The sequence below is a fragment of the Lolium perenne genome, chromosome 4 (genome assembly GCF_019359855.2).
Source record: "Lolium perenne isolate Kyuss_39 chromosome 4, Kyuss_2.0, whole genome shotgun sequence".
In the NCBI taxonomy this organism is placed as follows: domain Eukaryota; kingdom Viridiplantae; phylum Streptophyta; class Magnoliopsida; order Poales; family Poaceae; genus Lolium; species Lolium perenne.
This window is the reverse complement of record NC_067247.2, coordinates 173,292,774-173,315,283: the sequence shown is the minus strand read 5'-3', so window position 1 is coordinate 173,315,283 and position 22,510 is coordinate 173,292,774. Positions and strand designations below refer to the sequence as shown.

At 41.2% G+C, this 22,510-nt stretch overlaps 2 protein-coding genes across 2 annotated transcripts; both read right to left on the bottom strand.

Moving 5' to 3' along the window:
• Window positions 1-180: 180 nt before the first annotated feature.
• On the bottom strand, window positions 181-4,477 carry LOC127294651 (very-long-chain aldehyde decarbonylase GL1-11). Its single transcript, XM_051324513.2, has 7 exons — window positions 4,315-4,477; window positions 4,037-4,174; window positions 1,324-1,469; window positions 1,051-1,170; window positions 748-960; window positions 570-650; window positions 181-480 (listed from the first exon to the last, which is right to left on the bottom strand). The coding sequence occupies exons 1-7, from the start codon at window positions 4,345-4,347 to the stop codon at window positions 411-413; spliced, it is 801 nt and encodes a 266-aa protein (XP_051180473.1). The 5' UTR covers window positions 4,348-4,477; the 3' UTR covers window positions 181-410.
• A 968-nt stretch (window positions 4,478-5,445) lies between these two features.
• Window positions 5,446-8,739, bottom strand: LOC127294653 (uncharacterized). Its single transcript, XM_051324514.2, has 3 exons — window positions 8,494-8,739; window positions 8,286-8,391; window positions 5,446-5,749 (listed from the first exon to the last, which is right to left on the bottom strand). Exons 1-3 carry the CDS (start codon window positions 8,654-8,656, stop codon window positions 5,668-5,670), a joined length of 351 nt encoding a protein of 116 aa, XP_051180474.1. The 5' UTR covers window positions 8,657-8,739; the 3' UTR covers window positions 5,446-5,667.
• Window positions 8,740-22,510: the final 13,771 nt, after the last annotated feature.

The following is a 22,510-nucleotide window of genomic DNA, read 5'->3' as shown; positions in this document are numbered from 1 at the left end:
ATTCAGTTGTATCGTTCAACGTGCAACTATACCAAGATGAACTTGCAAGGGGAAAATATAACAGAAAAGAATCGCATTTCGGTTATTTTACTCCACTTACAAAACTATTCTGACAAGTTGTTGTTGCTTCAGATTTACTTCTGGCCTGCCAAAGTATCAGTACTTCCAAACAAGCCGCAATAGCACACAACAAACTTAGTTCATCACAAATTATATAAGTTGGCCTAGACAACACATGATCACATTACGATAGCAAATATGGGAAGAAAGACAGAACTTCAGACTGTGCCTAGGATTAACCAACTCCATCTATCTCCTCCCATGAAGGCAATGTTACCACCAATTAATACAACAGATCAAAAACTAGTTTCGATGAGTTGACCAAGAGAAAAAAAGAGTTGCTTCACAATTTACAAATGCTTCCTTTCTTCCTCTTCGATGGCCTTTATCTTGCGATAACCTTTGTCCGTGCCAAACAACCTAACACAAGATGATGAAGATACATGTCATGTAAAAGGGAAGACAAGATTCAACACAGCAAATGATGATGGTAGTCCATGTAAACTCACCAGTCCATGTAAACAAAAGTAGAGGCGTAGTTCCCTGACTTGGTGTAAAGCAAACGATGATGGTAGTCATGGAAGTCAGAGCTGCTCATGAGGAAATATTTACAACACTGTTAAATGCAATCTATTAAATGGACGAATAGAATCCATATACCATAGGTATGCATTCGAGCCTACTTACCCTCCATACAGTGGCAGGAAATTCGATGGGCTCCATGGGAAATGGTATCCACTGTGAGCTTCAACTGTCTCTAACACCCTCAACACCATCCACAACCATAGGGTGAACAAGTGAGGGCCAGTCAGGGCAGGACCAACAATTGTGGCGAATCCGAGAAACAAAATTTCGGCTGGGTGCGCATATTCCGAAGTTAAGCCGAATGGTGTAGCATATCTGCCCATAATTTATTGTGTTCAAAATTAGAATGATAACAAACTGATGTAGTATGTAAAGTAAGAGGTAATGAAAGAGTGTATCACTTACTCGTGGTGTACACTGTGGACATGCTTGTACAGCCATTTGGTATGGAGAGCCCTGTGCCCCCAATAGAATATGAAATCCTCGAGGACAAAATAGAAAAGAATTTGAGATACAATGACCGTCCTGCATCAACAGGGGTACCATTAGCAAGTTAAACAGTTTCAATTTCCACTTGAGTCTTGACTATCCTGCTGCTTTCATCTTTAACATTCTTAGATGAAAAGAATATTGGTAGTTGGCCTACTTTTGCTGGAGAAAGGACATTAAATACAATACCAGTGTGGCAGAGGAAGAGAGCTCCTCAGCCCCATGAACTTAAAGGCGGGGTATGAGAGAATCATGACGGGCAAGTTCACGCAGACATGGTAGAGAATGAGACGCAGTACGCATCTGTTCTGGTAATCAGGGGTGTTGCTTTTCTTCTGCAAAGATGCACAAACATCTTGTTTAGGACACCAAGTATGGTAGCAAGGTACGTACAAATGTTCATTGAATTATTCCATGAATCACATATTTCACGACAGACATAGATAAAAGAGCAAATAAAAAATGATGTGCACTGAAAGCAGAAACTGGAGTGAAAATCAATAAAAAGCACTCCAACATAGATTTCTCTCAGTAAAGTAAATGTGGTGCGGACATCAACAACATTGAATGAGGTCAACAGTTTAAATGATACATTTGAAAGGTAGTGCAACAATGTATTTTCCAGGAAGGACGGGAATTTTTGGCTCTCGGGTGCCACAGCACCCTATATGCACCCAAAAAAAATAGTAATTTCCAATAAAGTCAAAAAAAACCTGATTTTTTTTGGGAATCAAAGATGATCAAGTATTGTACTTGCATAAAATTGTTTGGCCACGCAATGATTCATATTTACATCAGGGAAAAAAACAAATTTATGACGAATATAGCGTGAATAGTACTTGTACGTAGGGTGTTTCAAGTTTGTTTTACAACACATGATCATCTTTGATTCAAAAAAAAAAAGATTTGAATTTCTTTTGGCCTTTTTTGAATTACTGATTTTTTTTCCATGTATAGGTGTCCTGGCACCCATGTGCACCGATGTATTTTCCTTGAAAGGTAAGTATTTTAAGAGATAAGCTCGAGGCATGCATGTTCCTTAAGAGCCCGGAAGACAACCTGCTTCCGCTAATGAAACAAAACATAAGCGTTACATGCTTAAAGAAACACATGAATAGTCTACTATACATAGAGAAAAAACTGCACCATCCAGAAACATTTCCTTACAGCTCCAAACAAGCAAATGGAGGCTGAGTTTTCCGCAATGAAATCCAGAACCAGCTTATTGTATTGGAATAAATTTAGTCCAAAGGATATATCTCCAACCCGGAATGCCATAAAACTAATACTCTTAGCGAAGAAAGTCAGCGGTAAAACTAGTAAGCCGGTTGGTCATCTAGTTTGGGTTATTTCTAGGAGAAAAATGAAACACTAAAGATATTTAAAATTGCAGAAGGGCAATTATATTGAAAGTGCCGCATGAGTTTCCTATTACCAAAGTCTAACTAGTACGATACCTAGTAGCTGTAGCTTAGATCTAGCCTAATTATGCAACCAATTATGCTTTTAAGAATTTACTATCATTAAAGATCCTAGATTTGAACAATTTTAAATGTTCATGTATTTAGTGCAAGCTAAGGCATTCCACATTACATGGATTTGTTAGTCCTGGTAAAGATGTAGAGGTTGATACCCGAACAGCTTAACATTCCACATTCCACGGATTTGTTAGCTTGGAATTTTCATTTCAATTTTTTCCCTTGGGCATGATGCCATATTATAGCTTGATCAAGACATGCAAGAATTAGGTAGTGCTCCCGTATCCGCAGTGAGAGGGAAGTTTGATTAGGCCATGAGGCTTAATATTTGAATTAGAATATCAAAAAGCAATAAATTGTTTCTTAAGTAGGAGCTGGCCACTTGGTGGCTAAGACATGCAAGATTTAAATGGTGCTCCTGCATACCTGGTGAAAAGCAATCGACATTTCAATGTCTAGAGACAGTGAGACACAGACTTAGTTGACCAAGTGTTTTCCATTCTTAATTTTCCTTCTCAAGGAAGGCAACTTGATTTAGCCATGAGGCATAATATTTGACTTTGAATATCCAACAGGAAAAAGCAATAAATAGTTTCTGAAGTAGGAGCCAAGAACGCGAAATTGAAGAGAGTGATGCCTACTGCTGTTAGGTTCATATGAGCATCATACAGTTGAAATAACTCAGTTCCTTGTTTGGACCATCTTACTTGTGATGATAGAGAAAGTTACCTAAAACAGATATCGGATGGCCAGAGACAAAAGTTTAGCTGGCCAAGTGTTTCGCATCCTTGTTTTCTTTCTCTCGGTAGTCATTTTGAATTCGGTACCAGGCATAAATTTTGACTTTGAATATCGCATAGGAAAAAAACAGAAAGAGTTGGAAATGAAAATGGGTGGTGCCTAGCATTTCTTTCGGTTCATATTTGTATCATACAGTCAAAATAAATCACTGTTTTGTAGGATAGAGAGCTATTTAAAATTGATTTAGCTTTCTTTCTCTCGGAAGCCATTTTATTTGGCGCGAGTCATAATACTTGATTTTGAATCTCTAACAGAAAAACAGTCAGAAATGATTTCTTAAGCCAAGAAAGCAAAATAAAAACGGGTGGCTCCCAGTGTTGTCAGGTTCATGTCAGTATCACGCCACTGATATAATCAGTTCCTTGCCAGGACTGCCTTACTTGTCATGATAGGGAAAGGTATGTAAAATAAGGAAAGGAAAAAACATCTGTCAATAGCTTGGAAGAAGGTTGGGTCATCTTTCCCCCTGCCTATCTATCCCCTCGTTTGACTGTTGTTCCACCATGTTTGACGAAATTTAGAAGATGTACGCATGCATTCGACATGGCAGGCGGACCTAGATACGTGCATCTAGCAGATGAACCAAATCACTGAAGCAGGGTGCGAGGTAGGCAGGATCAGACCTGGATCTTGTACTTGGCGAAGAGACCGAATCGCTCGAAGAGGAGGGACGGGATGCCGGAGAGGAAGAAGACGCTCTCGTGCAGGACGAAGGTGACGACGCTGGCCAGCTGGAACTCGCTGAAGTTGCCGATCAGGGACTGCATTCGTTGGTTGATCCCGAGGACGGCAAGGCAAAGAAACAGTCAGGATGAGGACGGGGGAGACGAAAGAAAGATCCGTCGAGATCGAGACATGCAGGAGGAGGAGGGGGGAGGAGATCGGAGCGGTGGGCGCGTACCTCCCAGGCGGAGTCGATGGGGGAGGCCGCCATTGTGGCTCGCCGCCGGCGGACCCGATGGCAGGGGCTGGCTGGAGGGGGGGAAAGAATCTTTCTTGTTGCTGTATTGTATCTGGCTGGCCGCCCTTGGAGCCTTCCTCGGCTCCTCTTCCCCTCTTGTATGTCCACTCGGTCATGAGACTCCAGATGCGTCCACGTGTGTGGGGTTTTCCGCTGTCTTCGGCCCATTCCCTTTCCGTTCGTTTTTTCTCCTCTTTTTCTGCTAACAAAAAAGAAGAGAGAGAACCCTCATGTTCTTCTTCCATGCTGCCCAGCATGCTGACAAGATCCAACCAAAATTCCAAGCATTAACACTCCAAGAATAAAATCTCCAAGAGTTATAACATTTGATTTAAAATATATATATTCCAGGCATTAATTCTACACTATCCATTTCTGCAGCAATCAGGCCCATTTCGGTTCTTCTGTACTGTACCCATCCCAATCATGACGTGTAGATTACTACTAGAGTAACAGGAAATCGAAAGCATACATGATTCAAGAGTAATCAAAGGATAGGAAGCATTGATGATTCAAGAATAGGAGCTGGGTTTCTGTGGGTGGATCTGAGGGGTAGGAAGGATCGCATGACCACAGATCTGATGGTGTGATTTTGGGTATGGTTTGGTGGATCTGTTGCACAATAAATTTGACACCAACTTTGTGTTCTTAGTTCAAATACCATTCGGCATGTCATGAAGTACAATTCTTAAGTTTCTGCAAGCCTATTAAAAAATCAGACTCTTAACATTTAGAGGATATAGCTGCACAATAAAGATTTTGTTGACATAATAAATTTAACTAAATCATACATGAGCCTCTATAACACTAATGAAAATAACACTATGAAACTGGAAATGCATCTTCTCTCTTCAAATTTAACTAAATCATACATGCGCCTTCTTTATGTCTCGTATCTTCAAATTCCTGTGTACCAAAGAGACACCACGGATTTTCAGTAGCACACGGATTTTCGGTAGCCACGTTCTGGTGAAGGTGACCGTATGCGCTGGCTGGTCTACACAATTCGATTCGATTCTAGTTAATCACTCGTGGAATCTTGTCTGCTACCGTACTTAGAAACAAGGGGCATGTGCACGACCATGGTCGCGGTTCAATTGATAGAGCTGCCAAGATCTGATCGCAAGCAAGCTGACAGGTAAGACAGATTCCTGCTACTAGTTGCGCAGCACACAACTTTGTGTGTCCATCAGAGCTTAATCTACTAAGCCAAGATTAAAATACATACAACACAGCATTTTCTAAACAAATGGATGACGGAATCATCATATGTTCACAAGACATTTTACAGGCTCAAGTGTCGAGATAGTTTGCTGCCATCATCAGCTCCAGGGTTATTTCCGGCTCAATCGGGAACTCCGCCGTCTCCTTCCCACTGCAAACAAAACAGAGCAGAAGTCGTTAAGCAAGCTGCTGCAGTAGGCAAACATTAGCATGCAGTATGCCAAATAAAACAGAAACTGTGAGTCACCAAGCACTGCAATATGCAAACAACAAATAGAGTACAACAACTAAAATCGTCTTTTCCTTGCCATCTTCGAGAAAGATGAAAGGCACGACAAGGTCTAGTACTAGTTTAGGAGATCCCTCCCGTACCAAACTATAAGGCATATATTGTTTCAGTGGGAGCCTTTGACATACTCCTGCACGACCACATGGTGTATGTGGTGAGCAACCTAAACAAACAAATATCAAGACATACTCCTGCACTGCATCTGATCCAAACAAGCTGCATCTGTTGTTGGCTTGTTGCTATCTGGTTTAGGAGTATGATTGCTGCCAAGATCTGATCGCAAGCAAGCAAGCTGAATCTGTTGTTGGCTTGTTGCTATCTGATATACAAGTGACTTCGCACAAAGGAAGCAGAACAACTTCCCTTGTTTCAGAACAAACATTATTCTTGCTTAAATGGATATTAATTTAACTACGGAATGTTGAGGCAAACTATAAGGCATATATTGTTTCTATTACTGGTTTAGGAGTATGATTTATGTCATCAGGTTCGTATTATAAAGTATACTTATGGTTATGGTAATGATTCAGTATCACATAATCACATATTAAAAGAGCAATTGTTGGTTAAAGTGTTGCCCTAATGAAAACAAACACGCCTAATATTTTTGGGATAGAGGCATCAATATGCAACTTATATGGAAACACGCTAAATTCCACTTTCCTAAGTGAGAAATACTAAGAACCGAAGTGTCGACTAGGGGTGTTCAAAAATATCGTTTCGCCTCAAACAGTGGAAACCGACAACAAAGCAAGCAGTTCAAGTTCTTCATTGATTCCAAGCAGAACTCGGTATAAATAGTTGAATTAGTCTCAACGTAATATTATTTAAACAAAGAACCAGGTGTAAGGGTTGTGTTGTCTACTCTAACTCAAGTGGCACCTGTCAGCCTGGACTGCAACCCAAAACCATGTGAACCGCTATTTTTCCTGGTTTATGGTTTCTTCAACCAAAAACCATGTGAATAAATATGGTTTCTCGAATCTATGTAACTATGCAAGCATCGATTGCAAATTTACAAGTTTCCATCAGAATCCCTCCAATAAAAATTTACACTAAATGAACCAAATTATGCATGCAACACTATAAATGAACCTCAATGTTACATTTTCATACAACATAATGGCCTTTAATATCAGAGGAAAATACTTAAAACAAAACTAAAGTCACCCTAATACATTCTGAATTGAAAAGATAAATCAAGCCATAAGACAGAAAACATGGTATAGACAATGATATCATTTCATTAACGCCTATCAGTTGAGACAATTATCCAGATTTATATGTTTCTCACTCAAACTGGTCCAGTTGCAAAAAGAGTGGCTTGGTGGAGTGGGCCATGTGGTATTGATAGCTCAGTGTAAAAGCTGCATCTGTTGTTGGCTTGTTGCTATCTTATATACAAGTGACTTGGCACAAAGAAAGCAGAACAACTTGCCTTGTTTCAGAACAAACATTATTCTTGCTTAAATGGATATTAATTTAGCTCCGGAATGTTGAGGTTGGTCGCGATCGTATGCCATTAGGAAGGCTTAAGCTAGGACATTTAAGGTTTCACTATACATACAATTAAAATCTTACCTTGTCAGTCGTGACCACAAAACAATCAAAGTAGCAATAATGCAATGAAATCATGTGAAGTATGCATGGCCAAGAAATAGAAAGTACAGGGAAGAAAAGAAAAAGAAATTGCATGGTCTTCGGACAACTCATGGGCATGATGCCATGAGTTACTAGTGTCACAGATGCCATGATGAGTAAGCTGGACATCTCGACAGAGACGTATGGATATATTTTCTTTCAAAGTTATGTGTATTCCACAGAAAACCTAGTGCACCAACAACTATAAGCAAGAAATTACGGACTGTATGCTGGCAAAATATTGAAATTAGAAGAAACTCACATGGTTCATAAGCTTTAGCCACCGAACAAGTTTGATGAACCAGAGAAAGGAGGAGTAATGTGGGATACAAGAGAATTCTTTTGATAGGTTATGCCCAGAAATATTGTTGTCTGCATGTATCTTGTGAAACAGAGTCCTCGAAAGATGGTATTTCCTTCTTTTTGCATGAAAACATCTAAATTGTTGGCAGTGGAATTGCAGGCAGAAGGCATGAATTGTTAGCGCGCTCGGATGGATCTTAGTTCGAGCAATTGATAAACACATAAAACAAGAGGATTCCAATCTTGACTATTTCATGGCCTTGCTTGTATGTGAAGCCTAGCTAGGGTAAGCAGTCAATTTGACAGAGTTAAGGAATTGGGGGCTTGTATATGAACCCTAGGTAGGGAACGCAGTCAACCAATTTGATCGCCGCGAAACCAAATTAAGCTACTATTTGATAATCTGGATTTGCAGAGGGAGGGGGCGAGGGGAATCCAAGGGAGGTGGTTTTACCTGGCGTAGTGGAGGGACCAGTAGAAGTACTGGCAGATCTTCTCGAGGATGGCGGTGCTGATCTCCGGGAACCTGACCTCGTTATCGCGCGACTCCGCGAAGCCACCTTAGGATTTCAATTCGATTAATTAGCGGTAACACCAATCGACCGATTGCGGACCCAATTCGATTAATTGGTAGATGGAAGGACGGATAAGGAGGAGGGTACCGGGTGAGGTGAGCATGTTCCTGAGCGTGTTGGAGACCATGGCGGCCTTCTTGTCGATGACGAACTCGAAACCCTCGGCGCTGATCAGCTTCACCACGCCCACCATCTCGCCGTCCTCCTCGGCCTCCCTGTGCTGCGCCGCCGCCTCTCCTTTCCCCGTCATGGCGGCGTGGATCCCTGCCCAGGCTTCAGATGGAGACGACAACACGGCACCAAAAGGGGCAGAGAATAGAAGACGATGAAGAAGAAACCGATAGAGGGAGATCGTGGGCTCTTGTAGGCTGGGCTTTATTCCTTTTCCAACCAGATAACGGAGTCCGTCTCCGAGTGATGGCCGACGCCCGTTGCGTCGCGCACGGGAGCGACGCGCACCCTTTCAGCGCTAGTGGGCCACCCATGTAGGTTTTCCCGACGGTTTTAGGAAACCTCTAGAAAATTCTATTGGTTTTTTACAGTTCATTTCTTTCGGTTGGTTTTTTTTGTTCACTATTTTTTTATGAGTTTTCTGTTTGTTTTTTCCAGTCGGATTTTATGAATATTTTTTCAAAGTTGCATATCTATTTTCAATCTAAACATTTTTTAATTTGATTTCTTTTTAAAATGTGAAACTTTTTCAAGTTTGAAGATTTCTTTAAAAACCCAAAAAAAAATCTAAACATTTTTATATTTAAACATTTTAAATTCGACCATTTCAAAATCTAAATATTTTAAATTTGATTTTTTTAAAAAAATCAATGATTTTACAATTTTGTAAGCTTTTAGTTTCCATGAACGTTTTTCGATATCACCATAGTACTAAAAATAAAAGAAAACCACACTACATATCCGAGGACTAGCTCCAGCTAAAGCGAACAAAAAAAAACACAAAGAAGAAATTATTGGGCCGGCCCACCTAGACGATTCCAACGAAAAATAGATGGTCACTAGCCTCGAGCAGGGCTATTCGGTATACGGACCGCGAGTTCGTTTCCACACGGTCACGTGTTCTCAAGTTACTTGTAACTCCTCATAAAGGTGAAGCTGCTTGTGCAATAGCCTAGGGGGTCTTTTTGGATCAAATATGTATGAGCATAAGTTCTAGTATTTCAACTCGGTGGAAAATGTTTGAACTCATGTATCCCATCTCGGTACCTTTTCTTGGAACCACCTTGTCATGTTTACATGTTATTCTTCCCGGAGTTGACGACATGCCTGTTATTGCTCATCAGTGTTAACGTTATGGGACCCAGTTGCTTCGCGGCCTTCTCACATGTTCTCTCGTTCCCCAAATACCTAGCTCAATTCTACCTCCCCGTCCCTCTCCCAAAATAGAGCTCGACATCGTTCCGTAGCAACATATTGAATAGGCTATTTTCAAAGCATATTTTAGGTGTGAACGTGGCTGCACTGATAGCAGTTACGGTGTTTTTAGTTTTCATTTTGCAAAACTTCCATGGGATCGATCTTTTAATAAATATTTGTTGTTGTTAAGTACTACAATAACCATAATGTGGTGTAGGAAACCAGATATTAACTTGGCGTTGTTGTTGGGGAGTAAAGCGCTTGGTCATTATCTTCCCAGTCAGACATAGTTTATTTCCGTTTGTTGTATTTATCTTAGTGTCTTCATTTATATTTAAAAATAACAAAAAAATTATAAAAAAATATATATAAACTTTTACTACTAATTATGTCTCCAAGATATCTATTCTAGAACATATAAAACTTTCAATTAAGGAGAAGGGATACAAGGAAATATTACACACGGCTGCCAAAGAAGAAGACGGTGCATCTCTGTACAATGAAGGACTCATAACTACTAATGATGCATAGATATATGATATGTATTATCAATTAGTATAATGTGCTCACATATTATGTTTTTTGTATCAAATAATATGTCTTTAATGTATGTATGCTAAGCATTTTTGCTTTCAATGTTGTCATACTTGTGATGAATCTTTGGCGTCTTTTGTTAGTAATGATGCTAATAGGGAAGGTATAGAGTATGTTCTTTATGAAGGTTCCCATGAGCTACTCTGAGAAATTATGATACTTATGATGAGTAGCGATAATGGAATTTTACAAATGGCATACGAAGCCTTGCAATATATTGTTGAGTATTGCCAAGAACATCTAATGAGATTGCAATTGTGATAAAGAGTAAGGAACAATGGAGCATGGTGTTTTAGCTCATAGGTCCAAACACTACTAGGAAACTGGCTATAGGCGCATCGACGTTAGTGGCGCGTCCAATAAAGTGCACGCTACTGGTATTAGCTCTAGCATGTGTAGAAAGGGCACGCTACATGTAAGTCTTACTTGTAGAGTGCACTGGTAAAAGACACACTACTGCTAAGTGGGTCCCACTACCTTGCCCCGGACACACATATATTTAGCGTGTACTATTTATGGCACGCTACAGGTGAAAGAACATCTCTCGGTTTATGGTTTTGTGTGTTTGATGACAATATATGTGTTACACTAATGTGCGTTAACATAGTGCAGATTATATGTGGTTGAATTAGTGTGGAGAAACATTTGAAAAGAAGCAGGTAAATCCTCCCAGGCCGGATAATCCGGGCCGGATATTTCCAAAATATCCGGGCCCTGAAAATCGGCTAAGGACTTTCTGGCGAACCCCCCTGGACCCTGGCCGGATATTTGACCGGACATTTTCACCAGCACCGGATAATCCGGGGGGGCGGATAATCCGACTCTTACTTAGGTCGGATTATCCGCCCCCTTTGTTCGTGCAACGGCTCCATTTTGGAGGGGTATAAATACCCCTCTTCTTCCTCCACCACAAGCTGCTCATTTATATCAAGTTCATCCACCATTAGAGCCAACTCAAGAAACACAAGAATCACGATCTCCTCCTCCAACCATCCAAATCTCTTGATCTTTGGAGAATCGAAGGAGAAGACCCCGATCTACATCTTCACCGAAGCATTTACTTTTCCCCCTCATTTGATTGAGGGACCCTTTGCTAGTGTTCCATTTGGAAACCCTAGTTGCTTGTGGTTGATTTGTTCTTTTTATTGTTGTTGTATTGTTACAGATATTGAGAGCCTCCAATTCAGTTGTGGATGTGTGCCCCAAGAACCTTGTAAAGTCCCGCTTTTTGCCTCGAGGAAATCCCTTAGTGGAAGTGGGCTAGGCCTTTGTGGCGTTGCTCACAGGAGACCTGAGTGAGGCCTTTCTGGCGTTGGTCTGGCCTTCGTGGCGACCACACTCCTCCAAACGTAGACGTACTTCCCTTCAAAAGGAAGGAACTACGGGAATCATCTCCGTGTCTCCGCGTGCTCCACTCTCGGTTACCTCTATCCTTATTAGCTATCTTATATCTTGCATAGTTATATATTGCTTAGTTGTATATCTTTCATATAGGTAAATTCACATAGTTGCATATCTAGAGAATTTACCTTTGTGTCAAGCCTTAATTGAAAAAGAAATAAAAATTGGGTAGCACCTAATCACCCCCCCCCCATCTAGGTGCGGCATACGATCCTTTCAATTGGTATCAGAGCCTCGGCTCTAATTTCGGGCTTAACCGCCTAAGAGTATTCCAGACGATGAGACTACGGAAGGGGCCGCGAAGCCGGTTGATGTCTACGTGTGCTTCTATTCTTGTAGACAATGCTGGGCCTCCAAGAGCATAGGTTTGTAGAACAACAGCAAGTTTCCCTTAAGTGAATCACCCAAGGTTTATCGAACTCAGGGAGATAGAGGTCACCCCTCTCAAGCAACCCTGCAATTAAGATACAAGAAGTCTCTTGTGTCCCCAACACACCTAATACACTTGTCAGATGTATAGGTGCACTAGTTCGGCGAAGAGATAGTGAAATACAAGTAATATGGATGATTATAAGTAGCAATTGCAATCTGAAATAAAAATGGCAGCAAACGAACATGTAGCAGAACTTGTTGGAAACGGTGTTTCAATGCTTAGAAACAAGGCCTAGGGATCATACTTTCACTAGTGGACACTCTCAACAATGATCACATAATTGAATAAATAAATGGTACTCTCAAGCACTCTCTTGTTGGATAACAAACACCATTCATTGTGTAGGACTGCAAAAGCGCACCTCAAGCCGGAGTAAACAAGCTCCACAACGTCATAAAGGAATCACACACGATGCGCACACTATCACCATCACACCGTGGAGAGTGACTCCGGAGTTCATATTAAAGTAACCTCTAGAGTGCATAATAGACAAGAGTAACATCTACATATTCAACTAGATTACAAAGCTCATGATCACATAAAGATCACACCATGGGAGAGAGAGATGAACCACATAGCTACCGGTAGAGCCCTCAGCCTCGGGGGAGAACTACTCCCTCCTCATCATGGGAGTCAGCAACGGCGATGAAGATGGCGGTGGTGTCGATGGAGATGACTCCGGGGGCAATTCCCCGTCCCGGCGGCGTGCCGGAACAGAGATTCTGTCCCCCGAAACTTGTCGTCGATGGTGGCGGAGCTGCGGAACTTTTCGTGGAATATGACTGGATTCTTTAGGGTTTTCGCGTCTGGGGCAATATATAGGCAAAGGGGCGATGTCGGTGGAGTCCCGAGGTGGGCTCCCCACACCTCGGCGCACCTGGGGGCCTGGCCGCGCCGCCCTATGGGGAGGAGGCCCTGGGCCTCCCCCGGGCTTGCCCTTCTGGCTCCGTGTGTCCCTCGGAAAAATAGAAGGTTTGGCTTTTGTTTCGTCGAATTCCGAGAATATTGCCCGGACAGCTTTCCTGGAACCAAAAACAGCAGAAAACAGGAACTGACACTTCGGCATCTTGTTAATAGGTTATTCCCGGAAAATGCATAAAAATGATATAAAGTGTATATAAAACATGTAGGTATTGTCATAAAACTAGCATGGAACATAAGAAATTATAGATACGTTGGAGACGTATCAAGCATCCCCAAGCTTAGTTCCTACTCACCCTCAAGTAGGTAAACGATAAAAAGAATAATTTCTGAAGTGACATGCTACCAACATAATCTTGATCAATACTATTGTAAAGCATATGAGATGAATGAAGTGACTCAAAGCAATGGTCTATAGTTTGCTAATAAATAGATAATGACTAAACAACTGAATCATATAGCAAAAACTTTTCATGAATAGTACTTTCAAGGCAAGCATCAAAAAGTCTTGCATAAGAGTTAACTCATAAATCAATAGATTCTTAATACAAGGTTTTGAAGCAACACAAATGAAGATTTAAGTTTCAGCAATTGCTTTCAACTTTCAACATGCATATCTCATGGATAATTGTCAACACAAAGTAATATAATAAGTGCAATAGGTAAGCATGTAAGAATCAGTGCACACAGTTACACAAGTGTTTGCTTCTAAGATAGAAAGAAGTAGGTAAACTGACTCAACATAAAGTAAAAGAAAGGCCCTTCGCAGAGGGAAGCAGGGATTAAATCATGTGCTAGAGCTTTTTAAGTTTTGAAATCATATAGAGAGCATAAAAAATAAAGTTTTGAGAGGTGTTTGTTGTTGTCAATGAATGGTAGTGGGCACTCTAACCCCCTTGTCAAACAGACTTTCAAAGAGCGGCTCCCATGAAGGACGTTATCTCTACCAGCAAGGTAGATCATCCCTCTTCTCTTTTGTTTACACATGTATTTTAGCTTTATTTATAGATGACACTCCTCCCAACCTTTTGCTTTCACAAACCATGGCTAACCGAATCCTCGGGTGCCTTCCAACATTTCTCATACCATGGAGGAGTGTCTATTGCAAAATTAAGTTGCTTACTGATAAATCAGGGCAAAACATGTGAAGAGAATTATTAATGAAAGTTAATTAATTGGGGCTGGGCACCCCGTTGCTAGCTCTTTTTGCAAAATTATTGGATAAGCGGATGTATATGCCACTAGTCCATTGGTGAAAGTCTGCCCAACAAGATTGAAAGATAAAACACCACATACTTCCTCATGAGCTATAAAACATTGACACAAATAAGGAGTAATAAAGTTTTGAATTGTTTAAAGGTAGCACATGAAGTATTTACTTGGAAAGGCAGAAAAATACCACATAGTAGGTAGTTATGGTGGACACAAATGGCATAGGTTTTGGCTCAAGGTTTTGGATGCACGAGAAGCATTCCCTCTCAGTACAAGGCTTTGGCTAGCAAGGTTGTTTGAAGCAAACACAAGAATAAACCGGTACAGCAAAACTTACATAAGAACATATTGCAAGCATTATAAAACTCTACACTGTCTTCCTTGTAGCTCAAACACTTTTACCAGAAAATATCTAGACCATAGAGAGACCAATCATGCAAACCAAATTTCAACAAGCTCTACGGTAGTTCTCCACTAATAGATTTAAACTACATGATGCAAGAGCTTAAACATGATCTACTTGAGAGCTCAAAACAATTGCCAAGTATCAAATTATTCAAGACAATATATCAACTACCACATGAAGCATTTTCTGTTTCCAACAAAATATCAATAAGTGTTGCGGCTTTCAGCTTCCGCCATGAACATGAAAAATAAAACGAAGAACACAAGTGTTCAAATGAAAAAGCGGAGCATGTCTCTCTCCCTCACAAGCATGCTAGGATCCGATTTATACAGAGAATGAAAATAACAAAACGAAAATAAAAGCACACAGACGCTCCATGTAAAGCACATAAGATGTGATGGAATTAAAATATAGTTTCACTAGAGGTGACCTGATAAGTTCGATGAAGAAGGGGATGCCTTGGGCATCCCCAAGCTTAGATGCTTGAGTCTTCTTGAAATATGCAGGGATGAACCACGGGGGCATCCCCAAGCTTAGACTTTTCACTCTTCTTGATCATATTATATCATCCTCCTCTCTTGATCCTTGAAAACTTCCTTCACACCAAACTCAAAGTAATCTCATTAGAGGGTTAGTGCATAATCAAAAATTCACATGTTCAGCAAGGACACAATCATTCCCAACACTTCTAGACATTACCCAAGGCTACTGAAATTTAATGGAGCAAAGAAATCCACTCAAACACAGTAAAAGAGGCAATGCGAAATAAAAGGTAGAATCTATCAAAAACAGAACAGTCCGTAAAGACGAATTTTTTCGAGGCACTTAACATGCTCATATGGAAAAGCTCCAGTTGAATGAAATTTGCGTACATATCTGAGGATTACTCATGAATTTTTTCAGGATTTTACGAGTTTTCTACAGAGAGAAAAGCTCAAATTCGTGACAGCTAAAAATCTGTTTCTGCGCAGAAATCCAAATCTATTATCAACTTTCTATCAATGACTTTACTTGGCACAACAATGCAATAAAATAAACATACAAAGGTATTGCTACAGTAGTAACAAGCACCTTGACTCAAATATAAAACAAAAATTGCAGAAATAAAACAATGGGTTGTCTCCCCAAAGCGCTTTTCTTTAAAGCCTTTTAGCTAGGCATAGTGATTTTTATGATGCTCACATAAAGATGAGAGTTGAAAAGAGAGCATCAAGAAGCATATATAAAACATGTTTAAATCTAACACTCTTGCTATGCATATGAGCCTTGTAAGAAAACAAGTCAATGAAGAACAAAGTGAGTAGCATAGGAAGACAAAACAAGTGTAACTTCAAAAATTTCAACACAAGGAGAGGAGACTTAATATTATTGTGATATATGAAATCGTGTCTCCCTCTCTCATAAGGACCAGTAGGTCTTAAAGTACCCAGCAAATAAAAGCAAATCAAGAGAAAGCTCAAAACATTCATCATAAAGAGAAGAAATTTAGTAACATGAAGATTTCTATACCCATACTTTCCTCTCTCAAAATAATTTTCAGTGGCATCATGAATAAACTCAACAATATAGCTATCACATAAAGCATTCTTATCATGATCCACATGCATAAAAGTATCATTACTCTCCACATAAGCATAATCAATTTTATTAGTAATAGTGGGAGTAAAACTATCACAACCATCATTGTAATCATCATAAATTGCAGGCATGGTATAATCATAATAAACTTTATCCTCCATAGTAGGTGGCACCAAAATACCACTATCATTATAATCATCATAAATGGGAGGCAAAGTATCATCAAAGAAAATTTTCTCCTCAAAACTTGGGGGACTAAAAATATCACAACCAGCTTCCCCAAGCTTAGACTTTTCCATAGCATTAAAAATAATAGTGTTCAAAGAATTCATGCTAAAAACATTGCTACAACTATTTTGCAAACAAAGTTCCATGGGTTTTTTAATTCTCTCTTCAAACACATCATGTCCTAATTCAGTATAAAGTTCATAAAGATCTCTAATTTTTTTGTTGTTCATTAAGCCTAACTAGTGAAATAAAAACAGGAAACAAAAAGATATAATTGCAGAATCTAAAGGAAATAGCTTCGAGCACTCACACACCGGCAACAGTGCTAGGAAATAGCTTAGTAGTCGGAGGATGTGAATACCTTTTACCTTACCTCCCCGGCAACGGCGCCAGAAAATAGCTTGATGTCTACGTGTGCTTCTATTCTTGTAGACAGTGTTGGGCCTCCAAGAGCAGAGGTTGTAGAACAGCAGCAAGTTTCCCTTAAGTGAATCACCCAAGGTTTATCGAACTCAGGGAGATAGAGGTCAAAGATATCCCTCTCAAGCAACCCTGCAATTAAGATACAAGAAGTCTCTTGTGTCCCCAACACACCTAATACACTTGTCAGATGTATAGGTGCACTAGTTCGGCGAAGAGATAGTGAAATACAAGTAATATGGATGATTATAAGTAGCAATTGCAATCTGAAATAAAAATGGCAGCAAGCCAACATGTAGCAGAACTTGTTGGAAATGGTGTTTCAATGCTTAGAAACAAGGCCTAGGGATCATACTTTCACTAGTGGACACTCTCAACAATGATCACATAATTGAATAAATAAATGGTACTCTCAAACACTCTCTTGTTGGATAACAAACACCATTCATTGTGTAGGACTGCAAAAGCACACCTCAAGCTGGAGTAAACAAGCTCCACAACGTCATAAAGGAATCACACACGATGCGCACACTGTCACCATCACACCGTGGAGAGTGACTCCGGAGTTCATATTAAAGTAACCTCTAGAGTGCATAATAGACAAGAGTAACATCTACATGTTCAACTAGATTACAAAGCTCATGATCACATAAAGATCACACCATGGGAGAGAGAGATGAACCACGTAGCTACCGGTAGAGCCCTCAGCCTCGGGGGAGAACTACTCCCTCCTCATCATGGGAGTCAGCAACGGCGATGAAGATGGCGGTGGTGTCGATGGAGATGACTCCGGGGGCAATTCCCCGTCCCGGCGGCGTGCCGGAACAGAGATTCTGTCCCCCAAAACTTGTCGTCGATGGTGGCGGAGCTGCGGAACTTTTCGTGGAATATGACTGGATTCTTTAGGGGTTTTGCGTCTGGGGCAATATATAGGCAAAGGGGCGATGTCGGTGGAGTCCCGAGGTGGGCTCCCCACACCCCGGCGCGCCTGGGGGCCTGGCCGCGCCGCCCTATGGGGAGGAGGCCCTGGGCCTCCCCCGGGCTTGCCCTTCTGGCTCCGTGTGTCCCTCGGAAAAATAGAAGGTTTGGCTTTTGTTTCGTCGAATTCCAAGAATATTGCCCGAACAGCTTTCCTGGAACCAAAAACAGCAGAAAACAGGAACTGGCACTTCGGCATCTTGTTAATAGGTTAGTCCCGGAAAATGCATAAAAATGATATAAAGTGTATATAAAACATGTAGGTATTGTCATAAAACTAGCATGGAACATATGAAATTATAGATACGTTGGAGACGTATCACTGGTCTCTATGGAAGATCTCAAGTTGATGGAAACATCTTTCAGGTCCTCCATGGAAGCTCAAATGGAGAGTATAAAGAAAATGCTTTCCGGGCTTGTAACACCGGTTCCCCCCGCCGTCCCTGTCATAGAGGAAAAGGATAAGAACAAGGACCTTTTAGTAGAGGGAGATGTTTCGGCATAACACTCTACCAAAGAGCCCTTGGAGATGGTGATCACTTAGACAAAATTAAAACCCCTCGCACGTCTCCTAGAACGGGTGATGGTGAGAGCTACAATGACGTTCCTCCACCTTTCCGCTCACCCGATATCCCGGTTCCCCATCATCATATAAACAATAGGGGTGATGCACCTAAGTTTAATATTGAGGATTTTAGTACTTGGCAATTTGAGTTTCGCTCTCATGTTTGTAGTGCCTCCAATGAACTTTGGAGAATTATTATGGATGGTTACACGCCTTACAACCCCAACAAGTTGACTAGAAGAGAAGAGGTTGATAACCAACTAAACTATGTTGCCTTGAACATGATTCAAACTAGTGTGGGTACAAAGGACTTGTATTATGTTCGGAAATTCACCACCGCCAAGGAAGCTTGGGAGGGGTTGGCCATAATGTTCATGGGAAGTGAAAGCATGAAGAGGAACAACTATAGTGCTGTTCATAACCAAGCCGAAGGGTTCATGAGATTGTCAGATGAAGATCATCGAGAGATGTATAGAAGGCTTATCACCTTTGCCGATGCCTTTCGGAATGTTGGTGCCCAACATGTTGATGACTTTTGGATCAATGACAAATATATTGATTGCATGATGGCTTTTGAACCCGTTGATGTCAAGAGTCTCCTTGGAAGAGATAGCTATTCTTCACTTACCTCTGAACAAGTGGTGCAGGAGATGCAAGCTCTCAAGGTGGCCGAACAAAACTCTCATGACTCTCGCAATCGTGCTGTAGGAATGGCAAGAGGTACAAGCCTTGCTTTGACGGTCAATACCGTGGAAGAAGTGAAAACTCAAGAACAATATAGGACCTTGATGTCTACGGGTGCTTCTATTCTTGTAGACAGTGTTGGGCCTCCAAGAGCAGAGGTTTGTAGAACAGCAGCAAGTTTCCCTTAAGTGGATCACCCAAGGTTTATCGAACTCAGGGAGGAAGAGGTCAAAGATATCCCTCTCATGCAACCCTGCAACCACAAAGCAAGAAGTCTCTTGTGTCCCCGACACACCTAATAGGTGCACTAGTTCGGCGAAGAGATAGTGAAATACAAGTGGTATGAATGAATATGAGCAGTAGTAACGGCGCCAGAAAAGTGCTTGCTGGCGTGCAGTTGATGGTAGTAAAATTGCATGAAGTAAAGATGCAGTAAAACAGTAAACAAGCAGCGATAGCAGTATTTAGGAACAAGGCCTAGGGATCATACTTTCACTAGTAGACACTCTCAACATTGATCACATAACAGAATAAATAGATAGATGCTAGACTCTACACCCTCTTGTTGGATGATGAACACCACTAACTGTGTAGGATTCCACGAACCCTCAATGCCGGAGTTAACAAGCTCCACAATATTCAATGTTCATATTTAAATAACCTTAGAGTGCATGACAGATCAACATAACCAAACCAAGTACTAACATAGCATGCACACTGTCACCTTCACACTACGAAAGGAGGAATAGATCACATCAATACTATCATAGCAATAGTTAACTTCATAATCTACAAGAGATCACAATCATAGCCTACGCCAAGTACTACACGATGCACACACTGTCACCATTACACCGTGCAGGAGGAATAAACTACTTTAATAACATCACTAGAGTAGCACACAGATAAATTGTGATACAAAACACATTGCAATCATAAAGAGATATAAATAAGCACTTCACTATGCCATTCATAACAGCGAATAAGTATTCTGTGAAATATAGCCTAAGAGACCCACACGGTGCACACACTGTCACCTTTACACACGTGGGACAAGGAGTCTCCGGAGATCACATAAGTAAAACCCACTTGACTAGCATAATGACATCTAGATTACAAGCATCATCATATGAATCTCAATCATGTAAGGCAGCTCATGAGATTATTGTATTGAAGCACATAGGAGAGAGATTAACCACATAGCAACCGGTACAGCCCCGAGCCTCGATGGAGAACTACTCCCTCCTCATGGGAAACAGCAGCGTTGATGAAGATGGCGGTGGTGTTGATGGAGAAGCCTTCCGGGGGCACTTCCCCGTCCCGGCGGCGTGCCGGAACAGAGACTCCTGTCCCCCAGATCTTGGCTTCGCGATGGCGGCGGCTCTGGAAGGTTTTCTCTGGTTTCGTCCCACGTGATAGGGTTTTCGCGACGGAGACCTTAAATAGGCGGAAGGGCAGCGTCAGAAGGGGTCTGGGGCCACCAGACACTAGGGCGGCGCGCCCCCCTCCTGGGCCGCGCCGCCACCATGTGTGGGCCCCCTGTGGCCCCTCTCTGGCGGCTCTCAGGTGTTCTGGAAGCTCCCGGGGATTCTAAGATGCTGGGCGTTGATTTCGTCCAATTCCGAGAATATTTCCTTACTAGGATTTCTGAAACCAAAAACAACAGAAAACAGGAACTGACACTTCGGCATCTCGTCAATAGGTTAGTTCCGGAAAACGCATAATAATGACATAAAGTATGCATAAAACATGTAGATATCATCAATAATGTGGCATGGAACATAAGAAATTATCGATACGTCGGAGACATATCAGACCTCTTGGAGCATGGCCTATCCGAAGGATTTGGAATACCAATACCATGACCACATGGCATTCCATGCAAAAACTTTTTGGGTTGATCCATCCAAAGCAAAGGAAGGAAACATCAAGAGAAACAACATAAGTGGGATCAAGAGCTCGGGCCCAAGATCAAGATCTTGCTTCAATTGTGGTGACAAGATTCATTTCATTGTCGAATGCCCCTATGAGAACAGAGAAAATCATGGTGGAAGGCTCATTCCCGAAGTCAAGAGCAAAGATTCAAGGGCTCCCAACAAGAAATTCTACAACAAGAATAAGAAGAACAAGATGCCAGCAAGGATTGTTCTAATGACTAAAGAAGAGTATTCTTTCAATGACAATGATAGTGATAGTGAAGAAGAAGAGACCTCAAAGGAAGTGTCCGACATTGTCACCACCAATTTTCCCTCTTCATCCTTCTTTGAATCCCCCAATGAGAACCCTCACATCAAAAATGCACATTTCTTCATGGGAAGGTCCTCCTTGGACACATCTATTGTGCTATCAACTCAAGAAGAATACACATTCGGGGATGATGGTGATGATGAAACTTCCAATGGGTTGGTTGCTCTTGCATCCCTCTCCACCAACTCTTCATCACCAACTAAATCCCCCAATGAGGATATTTACTTAAAGGAAGAAAATTGCTTCATGGCTAAATCTTTCGAGGTATCATCTCCTAACCCCACTATGCTTAACATTCCAAATGCTCTAGGGGTTGATCATGCTAGCTTAAAAGTTAAACAAGAAATGCTAGAGTTTGATGATTTCATCACTAACTTGAGTGGTAACAACAAAAAGCATGTGAGTGCTCTCATGTCTCATCTAGCACAACTAGGAGCTATGCTTGATGAAAAATGTAAAATAGAAAGAGAGGACTCTCTAGAACTTGACTCTCTAAGAAGGGCACTTGAGGAAGGACAATAAACTATAGTTTCTCTTGAAGAGAAACTAGAAACTCTTGAAGAACCTCAAGATGTGATTGCTAAACTCACTAAGGAAAGAGATCATGCTAGGGCTAAGGAAAAAGTGCTTAAAAAGGAAAAGGCCAAATTTGGTGTTGATCGTGAGAAACTTGTGAAGGATCTAGATGAACTAGACAAGACTCACAAAGCCTTGAAGAGTGAACACTCCCTCATTTCCAAGTCAAATGAGCAACTTCAAATTAGGCTTGCTAAACATGAGGTGCCTAGCTCCTCTACCTCTACTTGTCTTCATGCAAATATTGTTGAGGAAAATGCTAGGTTCAAGGATGAACTTGCTAAGGCCTCCTCTCCCCAAAGTAAGTTATCTTTGGATGACCTCTTGAGTAATCAAAGGTCAAAAAATGGGAAGGAGGGCATTGGTTATGTAGCCAAGGCTAAGAAGGCAAACAATAAGAAGGCCAAGCCCGCACAAGAAAAGAAGAAAGTAGTCATTGATGGTGATGCCCCAAAGGCCAAAACCATTAATGATGATGATGCGGGAATCGCTA